The 21,442-nt window shown below is 36.9% G+C and overlaps 1 protein-coding gene across 1 annotated transcript in view; it reads right to left on the bottom strand.

Moving 5' to 3' along the window:
* The window catches only part of LOC127165813 (neuronal tyrosine-phosphorylated phosphoinositide-3-kinase adapter 1), a 48,556-nt gene that overhangs the window by 13,327 nt on the left and 13,787 nt on the right, over window positions 1-21,442 (bottom strand). The window contains exons 2-3 of the mRNA XM_051110727.1: window positions 12,230-12,476; window positions 1,480-1,877 (exon numbers count right to left, since the gene is read on the bottom strand). Of these exons, the coding sequence (XP_050966684.1) occupies window positions 1,480-1,877; window positions 12,230-12,414 (583 nt within the window). The 5' untranslated portion in view covers window positions 12,415-12,476. The remainder of the gene's footprint in view (window positions 1-1,479; window positions 1,878-12,229; window positions 12,477-21,442) is intronic.

The following is a 21,442-nucleotide window of genomic DNA, read 5'->3' as shown; positions in this document are numbered from 1 at the left end:
TAACACTAATCTGGCTGTTATTTCTGTACGTTTTAGACATTAATACAAATTGTTATAAAGGCTGGGGGAAATGTGTTAATTTCTATGATCAATGTGGACAATTTTTCACCCACACACTGCATCTGTTTTTAAAGAAATATTGTATAAATATAGTATGTAAGATACTGAGATGGTAATGTTTGTAACATACACTTCTTTAACCACACTGAATTAAGTATTCAGTCCAAAGCAATTATTAAATCACAAATAACTGAGATTTCTCACTGTGTCCAAAAAAGTGAGGTCCTAATTGCTCTTTGCTACTAGGGTAAACAGCACAGTGCCATTATGTGTGGCTTTTTACACCTTTTCTTTTTTTATAATGTAGTAAAATAATACTGATCCACAACAGAAGCTGCTTTCATAGATTTTATCTTTTAAATAAAATAATTTCCTGAGCTGGAAAATAACATTCATTAAGTACTGTGATCATCCTTCAAAATAAAGGCCCAAACTGCACTGTACAGAGAATAATTAGAGCTATCTTTGAATGACTAACAAATGTACTGCCAGAGAACAATGAATTGCTGAATAGTCATGAATCATAAGTGCTTATACTTAAAGGGGTCATCGGATGCCCATTTTCCACAAGTTGATATGATTCTTTAGGGTCTTAATGAAAAGTCTCTAATATACTTTGATTAAAAATTCTCAATGGTTTTGTAAAACAACACCCTTTTTACCATGTCAAAATCAGCTCTGCAAAAATCATCTCATTCTAAGGGGTTGTTCCTTTAAATGCAAATGAGCTCTGCTCACCCCGCCCCTCTCTTCTCTCTGTGGAAAGACAGTCTTGTTTACGTTAGCCGCATTTAGCTATCGTGGGAGCGGCCTCTGTCGGTGTGACGCCACACCGACAGGCATTTGGGAAGGGCTCGATTTGAAAAAGGGGATATTATTTTTACAGATTAATTAAAAACCACTGCATGGTTTTTTATCATTATAGGGTAGATTTGTACATACACTGCCAACACACATTAATGTTCAAACAGCATGAAAAAGTGAACTTAGCATCCGATGACCCCTTTAAGAACTGGACATTGGAGCTTGAGTTAGAGATTTGTGGTAACAAATCTTTTAAAATCATTTGGTTTGACGCAGTTAGCATCAGGCAAACATCATACTGTTGACTCTTTGCCTAACTTTTATTGCGTTCCATGTTCTATCAGTGGTACCATCTTTTTCAGAACTAAATTTAGAAACAAGTAAACTGTGATTAGTCATGTTACATGTGAGTCAGACGGCCCCTTATTTATATCCAAAGTATCAGAAATACACAAGTTTATGAGACCTGCCTCCACGCAAGAATTATCCCAGGTCAAGAATCATTTTTTAAAATGGATTCACATCACTAATTTTACCATGGGCACACAACTGATTTTTTGACAAAAACTGCATGCCACAAAGTCTGCCCATGTTGCAAGAGTTGCGCTCACTTACCATTCCGCTTCTCTGGGTGTTTGGGTGGGTGATTGGGAGGTGGAGGTGGCGGAGTGTCAGGTGGTGCGTGAACCCCTCGGGAAGGATGCTCCTGCTGAGGTGTGGAGCTGAGGCGAGTATTGGGGTGGCGTTTAGGCTTGGCTGGGGGACAGCGGGAGGGATTTGACTGGTTTTGGGGGTCTGAGTCTGGATAATATCCGTTCTCCATCTCCTCTCCCTCACCAGTGCCCACAGCATGGCAGGATTGAGAGCGTGGGGCCATGGCGGCCGCACAAGTGTGAGGCGAAAGGTCCTGGGACGCCGGCATCGTCATAAATCCCATTCGGAAATGACGTCGAAATGACGCCAGATCCCGAACTTTCCCAACCGTCGCAGAGGAGGCATCTTTATAATTGGAGCTATGGGAGATGGGAAGATCAGAGAATGAGAGATGGAATCAGAAATTGAGGAGAAAGGAATGATTTCTCTGTAGTGAGATTCTTTATCAGATTAGAATAATAAATTTGTTTCTCATTGTGCTGTAGGCCTCCCACATTTTCCTCTTTTCTCTCGCTCTCTCCTCAATTCTACTGATAAAGGCTCTATTAATAGCTCACAGTCAATTTCATTTTTGTCTCTACAGCCCCCGTTGTACACTCTCCTCTGCTCATTTCCGGAGTTTAAACATCCCTCCTACTACTGCACAGTCACACAGACCAATACCTACACACATAAAACACACACATCTCTCAGTTATGATGAGGACTTTTTAACCCTGTCTTTTAACCCTAAACCAAACCCTCATAGACAGTTTCAATAAAGTTCTGTAATTTAATACGTTTATTAAAGGGATAGTTCAACCAAAAATGAAAATTCTGTCATTAATTACTGACTCTTCTGTCATTCCAAACCCGTAAGACCTTCCTTCATCTTCAGAACGCAAATTACAATATTTTTGATGAAAATTTGAGAGAGTTCTGATCCTGCGTAGACAGCAACGCAACTGACATGTTACTACAACCAGAAAAGCACTAAGGTCTAGGGCTGCCTCCTAACAATTAGTCGACGAAAAGACTAATTTTATTAGTCGCAGAAAAAAAAAATCCACAGGAACTGGTGAAGTCACGCAGTCCATGACGAACAGATCATTAACAGCAGGACATCCAAATGCTCACCACTCATTCATCAACTTCAAAAACTGCTTTTCATCTGAAAGATGTATGTAGTAGCAACTTTACATGGCCGCTCAATCTAATGTTAACCTAGAAAAATGTGCGCTCTTTAAGTGTCTATGTGGATTGTGGAAGCTGAACAGCAGCGCCAATGCGGTCATTTTTGCTCATTCAGATAATAGTTATACATCTTTTGAATCTGTAAAGACTACATATATTTGTGTGCACCCAGAATAACAACGAAATGATGCGCTTTTTTAAAATAATTAAAACAAAGATACACTTTCCGTCATCTACGTCTCTGTGAATTGAGTGCGAAACTTAAAAACTCCCTGTATACTTGCCTCACAGACATGAAAAATATATCTATAGAGAGTGAAATGTCTACTTTTAAATGAACCAATTCAAATACAAAACAGATATTCTCAGATTATGTCATCCATACAAAACATGCATACAGGTACTACAGAGATGACGAGTCATTGTCACTGACTTCATCTCTTAAGCCGAAAACAAAGAAAGCGCTAATTTATCAATAAATTATTAGAATGTAAATGCTGTCTCCTTGCTGTTTTTCCAGACGCATTCTTAATTAAAGCTTTTTTGTGTGTGTGAACTCTTATTAGGCTATGTAGACAATTAAAGGCTCATTATTATAATTAATATGGTTTATTAATAAACATGCAACTAATAGTCGACTAATGCTTAAAATGGATGACTACTAGTCGACCAGATAAATCTTTAGTCAAGGGCAGCCCTAGTAAGGACATTGTTAAAATAGTCCATGTGACATCAGTGGTTAAAGTTTAATGTTATGAAGCTATGAGAATACTTTTTGTGCACAAAGAAAACAAAATAACGACTTTATTTAACAATTTCTTCACGTTCACAAGAGTACCACGACGCACACGTGTAGTGGTGCTGACGCAGAAGCCAGCGAGTCTCTATATTCTGGTTCGAATAAATAAGGCTGGACAAAAATTTGCAAGTCAACCTCTCTGTCGAAATCTTCAGACATGTTTACTAAGACAGTGTTATGTTTTATGTGCAGTGCGCATCTTCCTCTGCATGTAAACAAGACGTAGCGCATATACGTAGACGTAGCAGGTTCTCTGTCTGAACGCCGGTTCCTGTGTCAGCAGCACCACACACATGCGTTGTGGAACTCGCGTTGAAGACTCGCAGGAAAGAGAAGCAATTGCTGAATAATGTCATTATTTTTTTCTTTGCACACTAGAAGTGTTCTCGTAGCTAATTACGGTTGAACCACTGACGTCACATGGACTTTTTTATTGATGTCCTTACTACTTTTCTGGACCTTGAACATAGTAGTTCCATTGCTGTCTATGCAGGGTCAGAAAGCTCTTGAATTTCATAAGAAAATAACAAAATTTGTGTTCCGAAGAAGTCCTACGGGTCTGGAACTACATGAGGGCGGAGTAATTATTGACTGAATTTTCATTTTTGGGTGAACTATTCCTTTAAGCCCTGTTGTGGCTCCCACAACGGAGATAATTTCAGGTTTTACTATTCTGTGGGGACATTTGGTTCTCACAATCTAAGCAAAACCAGACCACACACACACACAAGTTCAGGATGAATGATGAGAGGAGGCGGTTCATGCCAGCCTGCGAGAGACCCAACAGCCTCCTTCACCCTCCCATCCTTCTCTTCTTCTCTATTGTCCTTAGCTCCCATTCTTTCTTATTATTATTTCGCTGTTTCATTTCTGCATCAAAAACTAGTCTCTAAATGCATGTTATAGATATTATGAACATCCATGTATATCCATTTTGACCTTGTAACATTCAATTAAAATGTCATAACTGGACCTTTTGAACATATGGCAGGCTTCTCTCTGGTGATGTATGTTGGATCACTCACTCCTCTTAAACCACCCCTGCAAGCAAGCATTAACCTGCCTTCTTTTCTTGAGTGTTATGGCCACATCTCAAAATCCAATCAACAACCAATGGATAGAATCTACCCAACATTTTCTCTTTTGCAATAATCTCATTGGGATATACATCAAAATGCGGAAGAAATATTAGTCGCTACTTCCATTTTATCATGCCTTTAAATCAGGAATTCTTAGGGATGATGGATGCAAAAATGGTTGACCTATTCCTTTAATATTTTCTCATGGCATATTTGCAAACATTGTTTAATCAGCTGATCTTTTGCTCTCCCGCTTTCTCTCTTCCCCCCACACAAAAAAGACTTTGTCCGTAGGCCGTGTTTCTCTCTCTTCATCCCTTCTCTGCATCTTTTCTTGAATCTACTAGCATGCTCTCCCCGTTTCCAAGGCAACTAGCCTGTCATTTGTTTATTGTTTGCTGATTTTTTTTTCGTTAAACACACAAACTCAGAGCACACACTGGCATATGTGCGTGTATGTGCGCGAACACACACACAAGCTAATTCATGCAGGTGTGGCAAAGCAGCATATTGTGGGTGGTAAATAGTGGGCTGCCATCAGTACAAACACACTCATACACAATTAAAGGGAAATGATTCAACAAAGCTGTTTTCTGATGAAGGGGTGAGTTAGAGAAATATTTAGAGATGTTTTTCCATTTAACAGAACCACTACACGGATACTGATATTACAAAGATATTGCTTTTTTTATAGCTCATGTGACTTAATGGAGTTCTCAGTGCTGTTTCAGTTAAGTATCAAGTGTTTCCTATATGTTCTTCTAATATTTCTTGGAAGGAGTAAAAATAGACGGAAATGAGACAATGTAATACAGTACAATAAAAACATTGAGCGATATAAACAATGTGGAAACACAAATACAAAGACTAAAGAATAAGAGAAATGTTTGAGTTCATATTGGAACAAAATGATTATAGCTATTATTAGATTTCAGTTGTGATTTTTTCTTCCTCTGAGCATAGCTGTCGCATTTAAATTTCCTGGACTTCTTCCTGTCAACTTTTAAGATGTGTAAACATTGTTTAGAGACCACTGTGTTCACCTCCTCTGACCTTTATGAAGGTTGATGTGCACAAGGTCCAGATGGAAGCGACTCATCAATACACTGTTCAGCAGTGTGTGTGAGTGTTCATGTGTGTGTGAGTCTCTGTTGTCAGGCAGAAGGCAGAGAAGATGCTGAGCTAGTAGAGTGTGACACACACTAACAGAAAAGAACAGCACCACAGGATATGATGCGCAGGCAGGGCACACAGCGTATGAGCTGGCCATGGAGATCTCACAGTACAGCTGTCGCCCAGGTATTATCTGGACAAAAAGATCAGATGAGTCTGAACGTCCTATCATAAAATCCATCAAGGACATGCAGTTTTAGCAGCACACACCATCATAAATATTCAGAATAAACCACTGGAATTAATTATTTTGTGTCATTGTGTGATGTTTATTTTAGGATGTTTTCAACACCAGATCAGTGTGTTGACTACATTTCTGTCAGTTCTTCCCCTGTTGATGGTACTCTTCTGTTCAAAGGTTTGGGGACAGTCAGATTTTTAAATGCTTTCAAGGAAGTCTCTTATCTTCACCAAGACTGCTTATATTAGTCAAAACTACAGTACAAACAGTAAAACTGTGAGATGTTATTACAATTTAAAGTAATGTTTTTTTTAAATATATACAGGGTTCGTAAAGATACTGTAAAATGAAATACCAGGACTTCAAGCACTACTTTTTTTTATTTTCGAGGACTTTAATCAGACATCTCATTTATCAAACAATGTCTTCTCTTTTAAATTAAAACCATAGTTAATTTTCGTAAGGAATTTGTAACTGTACTGCCTTGATGTACTGCCTACTGTTTAATAGAAAAACTCACGAAACCACAAATGATTTGCGATGCGTGCTCTAAAGTCTCAAACTGAATCAAATGAAACGTGAGCCTGCTCCGAGGTTCCGATGTAAAGCAAAAGATTTGCGAACCTGCTCCAAAGTCCTGATCTATATCAAACGATTTGCAGTAAAAGATTCATAAACCTGCTCTGAAGTTCCAATCCAAATCAAATGATTCATAATACGTGATCTGAAGTCCCGATTTGAATCAAATGATTGGTGATACGCGATCAAACAGTGAATCACTTTGCGACGCAGTTGTTTAACTGATTCAGAGTTTCAAAAAACTTAGTTTCACCCATCACTGTGCTTTTTAAAATTGTGACAAACAATGTACACATTCCAAAATGATTGGCTCTTTTAATTTGATCTGTTTTTTGCTAGTGAATCGTTTGAAATGAATGATCGAAGTCACAAGTTTGAATCAATCGGAGCAGTTCCAGCATAAATGAATTGACTGATTCGGTTCATCTGTTCTTCTTTTCGCGTCTTCAGCCATGTTTACAGGCCATTGTCAGTACTACCACTGGCTTAGCTTGCAAGTTTTGTTTTATTAGGGTTTTTTTTAGTATTTTTTTTAGTATTTTGTTTTTTGAATTGTTGAATTTTACGTGAAAAGACATAAAAGATGTATACAAATAATTCAAAACTTATTTTATAGATACATTGTCTTTCAATAACTCAAGAACTTTTCAAGAACCTCTTTAGGAATATTGCTATTTTCAAGGGTTTTCAAGGCCTTAAATTTAAAAAATTAAATTCAAACTTCAAGCACCTTGTATGAACCCTGTATATAACCCTGTATATAAATATTAATATATATGAATATATTATTATTTTTTATATAATTTATTCTTGTGATGGTAAAGCAGAATTTTCAGCAGCCATTACTACAGTCTGAGTGTCACATGATCCATCAGAAATCATTGTAATATGCTGATTTTAAGTTATCAATCTTGAAAACATTTGCACTGCTTAATATTCTACTCTCTCTCTCTCTCTATAGTATTAAAGTGATAGTTCACTCAGAAATGAAAATCACCCAATTATTTACTTTCTTCATTCAGACAAATATAGTCAAGAGTTATATTAAAAAAAATGTCCTGGCCCTTTTTGAAGCTTTATAATGGCAGTGAATGGGCGTTGAGATTTTGAAGTCCAATAAAGTCAATCCATCCATCATAAAAAGTACTCCACATGGCTCCAGGGGTTAATAAAGGCATTCTGCTATGCCTACGTCATCCGCTGGAACCCCATTTTCTGAAGGATAAGCGTACAACAGTTATTTTTTTCTTATATAAACACATCACCTCACTTTAGAAGGCCTTTATTAACTCCTCCGAGCGGTGTGGAGTAGTTTTTGTGATGGATGACAAATCTCGACACCCATTCACTGCCATTATAAAGCTTGGAAAAGCCAGGACATTTTTAAATATAACTCAGATTGTATTTGTCTGAAAGAAGAAAGTCATATACACCTAGGGTGGTTTGAGGGTGAGTAAATCATGGGGTAATTTTCATTTTTTTGGTTCGCTATCCCTTTAATTTTTGTATATTAATTTATAACCTACTTACCTAAAACATTTTAAATGGCAGTGTATACTAAAGTATGCTAATCAATGCAAAAAAATAAATGCTATGTTTTGTAACCCATTTGTGCCAAAAAAGTTTGAAAGAAAATCTGTGCCTCAAAGCAAAATGAGAGGGAACAGACTGTGAGTCATATGAGGTTTGCTCTCATAGCTGAGGATTGTAGGTTGTTCGGTTTCATTTGACACAATGCTTCACATGGCAGAATGAAAGCTCAAAGGTACGGGGAACTGAAGCAATTCATGTCTGCTCTATTTCTGTTGTTTTGCTTTAGGCTGCACAACATGTGGCTCTTACATTGCTTTATCTGAGTCTCGAGTTTAAGGCACGTTAGTGTGCAGAATCAGTTTACTAACATGCTAAGTGAATCACTTGATTCATCCATTCATTTGTTGCCACTCGAGATTGACAGCAAAATGCGGGAAAAGAGAGAGGGAAACAGGGAGAGATGGATGAATGAATGAGAATCATCTGCATTCAGCAGCAGAAAGGAGAAGGATGGAGGGAATGAGTGGGAGGACGAGAGAGGAAGTGGACAGATCCTTCAGACAGAGAGCGAGCATGCGTGGGTGACCTCTTGTGTATCTCTTTACGTCTGTGAAGGGGAAAGAGAGGTGGAAGGAGACGAGATAACTGCTTAAGGATACTGTGTATAAAAGCATGTTTGTTGTGACAGCACATGTATGTCCGCATGTGTGAGCAGTTTTTACAAAGGCGGCTAAAAGCAGGCATGTTTGTCTGAGCTCAGGATGTGTTGTGGGTTCTGCGTGTGTCATGAATGTAGAACACAGAGCGGATGAAAAGCGCTTTGATGTCCATTTGCACAGGTGTCAGAGACAATCATCTAAATGCATTCTCCTCTTCATCCAGAAACACAGAGACGAAGAGAGAGAGAGTAATGCAAAGAGGCATAAAGGTTGCAATCAATCCTGTCCAGCTGAGAGGAATTATAGAAGGAAAAAGCACTCAAAAAGAGCTGAACATGTAAACAAAGCATTGCTGAATATGCTAATATACAGGCTTACATAAGAAACTTGAGATGTCTTAAAAGAAGAAATGTGGATTTAAGACAAGGAATTAGAGTGAAACACAAGGCTACAGATATACACACATTTTTACACCAAATGATGACATTGCCAAAGGAGATTTTGTCCGATTTAGCTGGCTTTTGGTACAAATTTGTCCCCAGAATAATGTTAAGTAGGGACACAGAATACATACAAAACAAAAAATGTTTTTTCTTTGACAAGCATTATGTTGATACTATATCAGTTATAATATATAGAAAAGAAAATATATAGAAATATTTACGTTTCTGGAATCGGATGATATTGATTTTTGACCGATATTAAGAGATTTTAAGTTTTCCGTATTGGCTGATTCTAATTTTACTATTTTAATTACCTTTGTGATCACCTAAAACGTGATCATTTAAATTACAAAAACTAATAATTTAATAATTCTATTAAATCTAATCTTGAGTAAATCTCAAAAGTAATATTACATTTTTATATATTTTGATGCCTAAATTCATTTGTAGCATTTGAACCAAGTCTTTTTTTAGTGTTTTATTTTAATTTATTAAGACAAAATAGTATAGAAAACCATTTGTTGGTTACTGGCCATAAGATAAAAGTGACTTCTATTAATGACAGTCAAATTGTATATATATTGGAAAAATAAATAAAAAAAGTAACTTATCTGAATCATATATATATATATATATATATATACATACATATATATACTAACATTTTAGCACAAAATAAATGTATTTAAAATACATTTTACTTTAAAAATCTATTTTAGATACAATTATTTTGTGCTAAGTATGCTACAAATACATGTATATATTTATGTGCTTAATAAAAATATTTAATAATCCTGTAATTGTAGTTTTGGTATACTAAACTGATATACTGAAATTACACTTTAAATGTCCTGCATTTAAAGACTGATATTATACAGAGATAATACAATCCTTTTTAATAGTGATATTAAAACACATTATAGGCATAATATTAAGAAATGTGTATTGTGGAATAAAGAAATACTCCAAATAAATTTTCATTATAATTTTATATCAGTAAGTCTTAACAGAGAAGTTCACTTCCAGAACAACAATTTACAAATAATTTACTCACCCCCTTGTCATCCAAGATGTTCATGTCTTTCTGTCTTCAGTCGTAAAGAAATTATGGTTTTTGAGGAAAACATTTCAGGATTTTTCTTCATATTATGGACTTCAATTGTGCCCCCGATTTTGAACTTTCAAAATGCAGTTTAAATGCAGCTTCAAAGGGCTCTAAACGATCCCAGCCGAGGAAGAAGGGTCTTATCTAGAGAAACGATCCGTCATTTTTTCCGAAAAATAAAAATTTGTATACTTTTCAAGCACAAAAGCTTGTGTAGCACAGGTCCTGGCATGCACGTTCATGCCACTACGTACTATTGAATCAGGTCGAAAGGTCAGGCCGAGCGGAGGCAGAACCACAGACCCAGTGTTTACAAAGCAAACGCGCAAAGACTAAGAAAGTGCAAGTAAGTAAAACGCTGTTTACAAGCTGTTTTAATCTAGCGAAACGATCCGTCATTTTTTTCGAAAAATAAAAATTTGTATACTTTTTAAGCACAAAAGCTCACGTAGCACAGGCTCTGGGATACGCGTTCACATGTCGTTCTTGAACGAATCGTTCATTTTGAACAAATCTTTAATGTGACTCGCGAAGAACGAGTTGTCTCGGGGATTGATTCGTTCAGTTGCCCATGCGCAACATCCTATTAGGTTCTGTACTGGAATTAGTTCACTTGTTTCGAGTCTTCGGGTTTTCGAGTCGTTTGTTCATCTTATGGGGCTGTCACGTGACACTGATTTTGCTACAAAAAAACGAAATGACTCAAAAAAAGATTTGTTGATTTTGCTGAACGAGACTCAAAGATCCGAGTCAGTAAAATGATCCAAACTTCCCATCACTACTGCGAATCACATCTAAGTTCATCGTCTGTGTACTCCGGCTAAAAATGGTAGAGTATGGCGAAAAACTCCTACAACTTCAGAATCGTCCGACACGTTGTACCTTTTTGTTTGTAAACAGCGTTTGACTTACTTGCACTTTCTTAGTCTTTGCGCGTTCGCTTTGTAAACACTGGGTCTGTGGTTCTGCCTCCGTTCGGCCTGACCTTTCAACCTGATTCAATAGTACGTAGTGGCGTGAACGTGCATGCCAGAACCTGTGCTACACAAGCTTTTGTGCTTAAAAAGTATACACATTTTTATTTTCCGAAAAAAAAAAGACAGATCGTTTCGCTAGATAAGACCCTTCTTTCTCGGCTGGGATCATTTAGAGCCCTTTGAAGCTGCATATAAACTACATTTTGGAATTTCAAAATCAGGGGCACAATTGAAGTCCATTATATGAAGAAAAATCCTGAAATGTTTTCCTCAAAAAAACACAATATCTTTACAACTGAAGACAGAAAGACATGAACATCTTGGATGACAAGGGGGTGAGTACATTATTTGTAAATTGTTGTTCTGAAAGTGGACTTCTCCTTTAAGTGATTTGTCAGTAAATATGTTAATGGATTATGCTTAGTATGAAATAAATGTATTTTAAATAATTTTAAACGTATTTTACAAGGGAAATTATAAATAAAAACATGAATAAATTGATACGGATAATTGTATTTATTTGAACAATCATGAGACAAAAAAAAAAAAAAAAAAAAATCTCCAGCTGTTTTTGACTATATTTCATGTCTTCAGTCTACTGGGACACCAGAGAGGAAGATTGTGTAGGAATATATCCTATTCTCTCTCTCTCCAGTCAATCTGAGTCTCAGGCGGAAAGATGATTTGGATGCTTTGCATAAAATATGAAAGACAAATGTCTCTATTTCAGAGTTAAGACTACTCTTAATTGTGTCATATTCATCTATCTCGCCTCCTCTCTCTTTTTTCCCCTGTATAATCTTTTTCATTCTACCATTTTCCTTCAGTTTCACCTTTTCCTCACCTTCCCTACAGAGTTAGGATTTGACTAAGCCTCCCCTTGTTCCTTCTTTCCTTTCCTTTTCATTTAAGCTCTGGAAGGCATCTCTGTAACCCCTTCTATCCTTCGCTTTCCTGACATATTTCTTAATTCTCCTACAGCAGGCTCACAAGTTTCTTTCTTTCTTTTACCTTTTCTTGCCCTCCTGATCTCTGTGTCTCCAGTCCAGTCGACTTTTGCGGTACAAAAGGTTCATGTCGCCACGGGGATGCTCCTCCTCACAGCCAATAACAGCGCAGTGCAGCCACTGGCCCCGCCTCTCTATGTCACGCAGGAAATTCTCCACCGCCACATCCTGGGCGGAGCCAGAGCTCATGGTATAGAGGACCAATTAGGAGCAGGGGGAGGGATTTTGAAGTTTTCCCCCGTCCCAGTTACCTGTAAAAGAGTGAAATGCAAGCACTTGGTTAGTAGTTTGCATTTTCAGTAGTATGCAAATTCATTCCATTCTCTCTGAAAACATAAAATCCCAACCGTCCACTGAAACAATTAACACAGCACAGACGCTTAATGAAAGTGCTTTACTCAGCGTTCTCTACACTTATACTCTGCATTCCCTAGCACTGTTCATGTTGTTCTTTTTCATGTGAAAAATGGATGACAGTTTGGACTAAGTGTCTATAATAGAGGCTCCAATGCACAAGTCCCTTCTCCCCATTGGACATAACCAAAATTAAAAAAAAAAAAAAAAAATCATCTTAGACTCGCAGAGATGGAGGTAAGCAGCTGTTTATATTCCCGTATGATCATGATAAGTGAGATTACAAGCACATTTCCATGAAAATTTAATTAAGATCTTCACTTTTATGCTCTATACAAGGTTCAGAGGTCCCACAGTTCTTGACTAAATTTATAAGACTTCCACTGACCTTTTTAGTTGTATGTGATAACTAGAACAAACTAATTACAATGTAAAAAATTACTGCATATGTCAAATATTAAGCTTGCAGTACTAAAATGGCTAAAACTGAAATAAAAAAGCTAAACAGAAATATTAAAAATGACAAAAGTGCATGACCAAAATTACTAAAACTCTAAAACTAAAAAAAAAAAGAACTAAAATTGCATGAAAATATAAAAAAGCTAATTGTAAAAAAAACTGTACTCAGTTGTTTTTAACATAATAATAATAATAATAATAATAATAATAATATTTTTTTTAAATCAGTAAATCATAATATTAGAATGATTTCTGAAGGATCATACGACTGGAGTAATAATGCTAAAATTCAGCTTTGAAATCACAGGAATAAATTACATTTAAAAATATATGCAAATAGAAAACATATATTGTAAATAGTACAAATATTTCAAAACATGTACTGTTTTTTTTTTTTTTTTTTTTTTTTTTTTTTACTGTACTTTGGATCAAATAAATGCAGGCTTGGTGAGCAGAAGAGACTTCTTTAAAAAACACTAAAAGTCTTACCGTTCCAAAACTTTTGACTGGTAGTGTGTATCACAATATATGATTATTTGTATTTCTCATTGTATTTTTTTTATTTATTTATTTATTTTTTTACAAGAAACCTGCAACCCACCAGCTGGGAAACACTGTGTTATATTCTCTTATTATCTTAAAATACTTTTCACACTTTTGCCTTCAGATCTGTCTTGCACATTTACACATCACACATGTGATATAAAAGGAGGGAAAACTTTAAGCTGTGACCTGAAATCATCACCACTGCACTTTTTTAATTTTCATCTTCATCACAGTGGCCTGGAAAGGGCATGTGCCATCTCTCTCTGTCTTTTTGAGAGGAAGATCTGAGTAAGTATGAGTGGCTCAGTTGGCCGCAGGCCCCCGGGCTGCCCCGGCTGTGCCTGTGTAAATCTGCAGTCTGTAATGCAGCCTGTCACATGTAGTACACAGGCATTCTGGCAAGAGAGAGAACAAGCTAGCAAGAGAAGAAGAGAGAGAGAGCTCGTTCGAGCTGCTTGTTGTGGGGCAGATATTGTACAGAGTGCTCAGAGTTTGAGCGCCGGGTAGTACGCGAGAGAGCTCTGATTGGCTAAAAAGGATACAGCTGTCAACTGCTGTGCTTTTCCAGTGTTTTTCCAGCACAGAGAGAAAGAGAAAGCGCGGGAGAGGGACAGAGAGAGAGATAGGGCCTGAAAGCGAGAGAGAGAGAGAGAGAGAGCAATGACGAGAAGAAGGTGAGTGGGTTAGCTGAGTATGTTGCTGAATGTGCAGATACGTGTACGTCGAGTGCATCAGCAGTACTGCTATGTAACAGGAATATAGCTGGACTTCACACAAACTCAGTGTCCTATAGACAACAAACACATTTAATACACACACAAACACATCCCATAATGATTCATTGGCATCCAGGCACCCACTTAAGCAGTCATGCATCACTAACCAGTTCGTAAAGTCACGCACACCAAAGGTAGTTTATTTGGATCACACATGTAGTTTTATTTCCAGTCTTTGCCCAACTCAAGAAAGAGCTGTGAATGAAAAATGAATGAATTTATATAATTACTCATTAAACCCATGCCTGCAAGTTAAACTTCACAGTAAACTGGGTCAGATCTTACAGTAGAGGGGAGCTAGAGATGAATACGGAGCAATACAGTGTCATAGATGTATACGATGTAAACTTTTTCTGCATTAGATTGACACTTTACCAACAGAGATACTGATACCTGACAGAGAAAACAGAAAAATTGATCACTGACTAAGCAAAGACAACACACTTACAGAAAAAGATTCTGATGAAAGTTTTAGCTGAACATATTCATATAATCTTGCCCCTAAAAATAGTTTATAGAGATAGACAGCTTCTTTCATCATTGCTTACTATATATCAGAGGTATCCAATCCTGCTACTGGAATTTTCTAGTGATCCTGAAGCTGGTTCAGAAGTGTTTAATTGGGAATTCAGCTAAACTTTGCTGGAAAATGGCTTTCAGAGGTAGGATTAGACAAACCTTTGGCTTTTACATTTCTGTATGTGGCTTTAACTAAGCTACATCAGTATGAGGATGCTTCAACAGAATGGTTATACCTGGCAAGATATACCAGGACAGCTCTCTTTTTTCAAGACCTTGTACCATGTTGGTGGCTGAACAAATTTAGGGTTACAGGATTAGTTTCGAATCAACAAAACCAAACCAAGCCAACCCAATCTGGCTTTGCTGGTACCACGATGCTGATCATCAACTTTCTCTGTCAACTCAGGCTTTCATCCTATGAAGTTTGAAAGTGTGACATCAATAATGAACAGCCACATGCCTTGAAACTGTGATTCATTTCTTGTGAGAATCAGTGTGAATGCTGAAAAATACTAAGAATTTAAACACATTTACACAGCAAGATGAAAAGAGCTGTCCATGAAAAAGGACAACTTAAAGTGTGTGTGTGTGTGTGTGTGTGTGTATATGTATATTAGGCATTCAGAGACTAAAATATCTAAACTCATGTTTAAAGATTTATCTGTTGATTGTACAACTTATTTATTTTGCATATTATCTGCTCGTGTGATGGATTTAGGGCCAGTTTTACTAACAGCTTGTGCCAGCACAAACCGTCTTTTGGCGGTAAAATTGTACTGTCAGGTTTTACTAAAGACGCGCAGTGAAAAATTAGCGCTGAAAAGGCATGGTGGTCCTTAGCTGGTCATGTTGCTGGTCAAGGACCAGCATAAACCAGCAAAGGACCACCATAAACCAGCTAAGGACCAGCTTAAACCAGCTTCAAAACATACCTAACCAGCATATGCTGTTTTTTTCACCATGGCCATTAGCTAAAAAAAACATAAAAACTAATGCTAACGCTTCTGGTTTGGCAGTATGTGGGAAAGGAGACCAGAGGCTGTTTTTTTTTAATGGATGTCAATGCAGGAGAGGCTTCACCATGCTGAATAAACAGCTTTTTAGAGGAAACGGCTTGTCATTTAATGAATCGACAGCCTATCTGCTAATATTAAATGTGTTTTACACTAAATAATACCTTTCAATTGAACTTTTTTTTGAGTTTACCAGGAAAAAATGTTTTATAAGAGAAGTCACTGCCTTTTTTCTTACAGCACTGCTCTTTTACTCCTATGGTATCCGTAAACAGCAACTGAGCGTCGTACAACTGTGACTGAAATTCAGTGACATCAAGGCTTTAATATGATTGGTTATTAAGGCACATGTGATCCAAGTTAGCCGTTACGCTTTCTACAATAGTAAGTAATACAGACCCTCTCATGTCCTTATAGTAAGACAGTCTCTGTTTTGAAGACCTTGATTAGCTTGTTCAGGTGTGCTTGATTAGGGTTGGAGCTAAACCAAAGCCACTCGAAGGCAAGCTTGCAACCATTAGACAAAAAAGCGTAACACTAATGCTAACGCTTCCGGTCTGACAGTATGTGGGAAAGGAGACCAGAAGCTGTTTTTTCTGATTGGATGTCAATGGAGGAGAGGCTTCACGCTAAATAAACAGCTTTTTGGAGGAAACGGCTTATCGTTTAATGAATCGACAGCCTATATTCAACATGCTTTACACAATACTTTTGGTTTAAATTATTTATTTGTTTACCACGAAAAAAAATGCTGTTTTATAAGACAAGTCACTGACTTGCTGTGACAGGTAGGATTCAGCTTACGGCACTTCTCATTTATTCCTATGGTATCGCATAGTCGCACAACTCTGATTGAAATTCAATGACATCAAGGCTGTAATGTGATTGATTATTAAGGGACTTGTGATGCAAGTTAGCCGTTACACTTTCTCCAATAGTAAGTAATACTAGATCCTCTCATCTCCATAGTAAGACAATCTCTGGCTAAACTCTGCAGGACAGTGACCAAGACGGAAGTTGCCCATCCCTGCTCTATGTCTCCACCCAACCTGAACTGCACCCTTTAATCAACCCTTAATGATCTCTGCTCAATATACAGCCATTCTGCTGCCCACACAACCACTTCATGTATTTTAAAGACTCTGTATTAAGATCAGAGAGGAAATGTAAGGCAACCAGGTACTAGTAGTAGTGGTAACCATGACCAGCTGGTACAACTAGGCATTTTGTCTCAGGTCTGGGATTGAGGGAGGCCTGGACTGGATCAAGGGGAATTAAAATCTCATTGTAAAAGTCACCTGGACAAAACAGCAGCTAAAGACAACAACAAGGAAATAAAAAATCAACTATAAATAAATAAATGAAAAAAGACAAAATGACCAGCAACCATCACAGAAAAACATTTTCCAAAATGGTCTTTTACAAGCGCTATAAATGTATGTAGTGAAAAAAGAACAGACAGTTTTAAGGTTTTCCTGTATTGCTCAAGGTTGCTGGGCATTAAACTTTAAGCCTTTTTCCCTACTTCTGTCTGAACATGTGGAACAGTCACAAGGGATAGAGCATATAAAGTGTAATGGTGTGTTTGATAGCCACAACCGGCAATAAAATGAAAGGCACTATGAAAAAGACCATCTAGCTTTTCTAAACGTTGTTCATGTATTGCATGTATCACCCCTTAATCACTTCCCTCGTAGACCTCACCCTGCACCTTTCTCCATACAGTATTTCTTCAGAATTTCTGTCACCACAAATCAGCAAACACATGAATGAACAGTTTAATCTGTAATACATGCCATTTTCCACCTCCTCATCTTCCTCCATCCTCCCCCACACCCTTCTGCCTCCACACTCACTGCCGAAACAAACACAACGGCAAAGTGAAACACTTTGAAAGTGGCCATCATTTGCAACTCGACCTGCACTAACACTACCCACTGCATGGTCCAGTCATCCACCCCACAGATGACTGCCTCAGATGGGAACATATTCTACTTTTTCTAGAGGTCTTGAAACTGTCAATCACACACTTCTGATCTCCAGGCTGTAATATCTTGTTCTACCTGAACACAATGTTCTCCCTGAATAATAGGAACGACCAAGTCAGCTGGAGAGGGTCATTCTGTTCACTCGAGACGCTAAGCACTTGAATAACTTAAGGATCGATGCCTTCTTTTCTGTGTCCAAACCAGATCTCTGTCTTCCAAAAAGTGACAGTTTTTCTGCTCACTGCTATGCCAATTCTTTATAGTATCCCAAGGTCCAACTATGTATCTGCAACCTTAGAATCTCAAGCTGAATTTCAGCCAAAGTTAAATCTATCACTAGCTAACTACATTAGTTAATATCAAATAACCATGAAACATGTTTCTAAAATAGCGGCCTCAGGCATCTGAGAATGGCTCGGTTTGAAAAAGGGGATATTATTTTTACAGATTAATTAAAAACCACTTCATGGATTTTGATCATTATAGGGTAGATTTGTACATACACTGCCAACACACACTGATGTTCAAACAACATGTAAAAGTGAACTTAGCATCCGATGACCCCTTTAATGGATCTGGACTAAAAAGAACTAACAATGAACTAGTATTTTTATTAACCAGTGTTAACACAGATGAGTAAGTACTGTAACAAATATATTGTATGCTGTTAGTTAGTATTATTTAAGTATTAGCTTAACTAATGAAAAAATTGAAAAAACGTTTAATGCATTTATCCATTTATTCATTCATCAATCCTTCCTTTTTTTTTTTGGCAGGCATCATTTTCATCTGCTTGTCCCAGTACTTGATGTTAACATGATTTCTGTGCTTTATTGTGCGTCCCTTTATGTGGAAAGCATCTGCTATCATCAATCTAAATGCAAACAGATTACCAAACTCAAGACAAAGAAAATGTGACAGTTATGTCAATGGCTTTGATGTCCCCATTTTACATCTTACGTTACAGCTCTCTTACATCTGAGTGTGAACTCTTGAACCAGAAATTTATGCCAAAGGCCTACCCAACACAGGGACTGTCATACATAATCATATCATGTATTGATCAGTGCGCATGTTCGTGTAACACACATGAGAGTTGTGGACAGGCTAGACAGGTTTATTTTAGCGTCTAACAGAGATACTTGAAAATTGGAATCAATGACGGCTCCCCTAGGCTATAACCATGGTAAGACAGACAGATAATCAAGAGAGTTGTAGAAGTGTGGATATTGTTTTACCTGATGGGATTACATGAACATACTCCCGTCCAAGTTTTTCCTCACAAACCCAACACTAGGACGGATGCCATACTAAGCAGAGATCAATACTCTCCGCAACACGGAATAAGACACTATACAGAACACAGAACCTGAGAAAACACAGATACAGTTACTGTACTAAAAGCAGAGACTATTACAAACAAAGCATCTCAGTTACAATTTCAAACTGTGCAGAAGGTGACAGACTCTAATACTGTAACTAATACTATGTACTGATCACAAAAGCGTAATTCAGCATAAATACAGCACATACAGATTTGAGCATTATTAAAGACACATGTACTGATATCTTCAAGCATATTTTGTTACGGCTGCATAAATAGTAAGACATGTTATTGATGCCAATCCCATCTGCATATACTACTTTATATCTCTGGCATGATTTGAGATGATCCAAAGAGCATCTTGTGCTTCAGTGGAGAAAAGACCGTCAGACCATCTGTCATGTGATCAAATTACTTATTTGATTAGTGACCTAGAAATACTGCAGTTGAAACTTGAAACATTTTTTAATCATTTGTGATCCTGATTTATATTGATTGATTTATACATATGAAAGCTGAATGAATAAGCTTTCCACTGATGTATGGTTTGTTAGGATAGGACAATATTTGACCGAGATACAGCTATTTGAAAATCTGGAATCTGAGGTTGAAAAAAAATCAAAATACTGAGAAAATCACCTTTAAAGTTGACCAAATGAAGTTCTTAGCAATGCATTTTACTAATCGAAAAATTAAGTTTTGGTATACATACAGTAGGAAATTTACAAAATATCCTCATGGAACATGATCTTTACTTAATATCATAATGAATTTTGGCCTAAAAGAAAAAAAGATAATTTTGACCCAACAATCAATATTATACAATATACAATATACCAGTGCTACTTATGACTGGTTTTGTGGCCCAGGGTCACATTTAAGGTTATAATGTTTCTTAGCTTGTTTACGTTCTATCAAATGATAAAACTTGGGCACAAAAATTCACTATAACGATATATTGTGATGTACGTAGAAAAATAAATAAATAAACCATCCTATCAGTCAAATTCATATTTTTCTCCCTTTTTGACCGATGAATCACACCATTGCACACAAACAGAACAATTACACTAAACAGAAGAGACTAAATACATCAGAATAACAACATATTTTACTCCAAATGAGTGTTTTAAAGTTCCTTCTGTGAACTGATTCGTATCACAGAATGATTCACCGTTTCGAAGCGCTCGAAACACCACCCGTTAGTGGTGCCTGCTGGTCAAAAGTGTGTAAATGCAACAAAAACTCACACAGAAATTACACAAATGTGACCCTGGACCACAAAACCAGTCATAGGTAGCACAGGTATATTTGTAGCAACAGCCAACAATACATTGTACTACAAAATATACATTGAGTCAAAATGATCGATTTTTCTTTTATGCCAAAAAAATCATTAGAATATTAAGTAAAGATTGTGTTACATAAAGATATTTTGCAAATTTCCTACCGTAAATATATCAAAAATTAATTTTTCATTAGTAATATGCATTGCTAAAAACTTCATTTGGACAACTTTCAAAGAGATTTTCTCAATATTTTGATTTTCAGATTCCAGATTTTCAAATAGTTGTATCTCAGCCAAATATTTTCCTATCCTAACAAACCATACATCAATGGAAAGCTTCTTTATTTAGCTTTATTCAGATTTATACATCTCAATTTTAAAAAAAATGGACCCTTATGACTGGTTTTGTGGTCCAAGGTCACAAATGTCTCATTAAAAATTTCTACAAATTGATGAAACTGATCTGAGATCAGGTAAAAACCATAAACACTGGTTCAATGGTTCGCCTCAAAGAACTCGCATAATCCATGGGTTTGCAGATATTGCCCTCCAACGGCAAACCATTTTGAAACCAAATTGAGATTTGGAAATGTTTCAAAACAGTTATGACGTAATGAAGCCTCACTGACTGAAATCACCTGACGCGTTTGATGTGCGCTCCGAACCACTGTTTCGAAACAACTGATTCACAAAAGTTTCGAAGCTTCACGAAACAGTGCTACGAAAGCGCCCATCACTAATGTGTGCATGCCCAGTAAACCCTGGTGGCCATAGCTATCCCATCTAGCATTCCATAATGGTGCTAGATTATTGTGTGTCATATTGTCCTATGTGTACTATTCATTTTTAAATATCGCCAATACCGGTATTTATTTTAATTATTTAAAGGGGTTGCCCATTTTCCAAGTTGATATGAGTTGTTAGGGTCTTAATGAGAAGTCTATAAC

Source organism: Labeo rohita, chromosome 5 (assembly GCF_022985175.1).
Source record: "Labeo rohita strain BAU-BD-2019 chromosome 5, IGBB_LRoh.1.0, whole genome shotgun sequence".
NCBI lineage: Eukaryota > Metazoa > Chordata > Actinopteri > Cypriniformes > Cyprinidae > Labeo > Labeo rohita.
The sequence above is the reverse complement of the archived record's forward strand: the minus strand, read 5'-3'. Positions and strand labels throughout refer to the sequence as shown.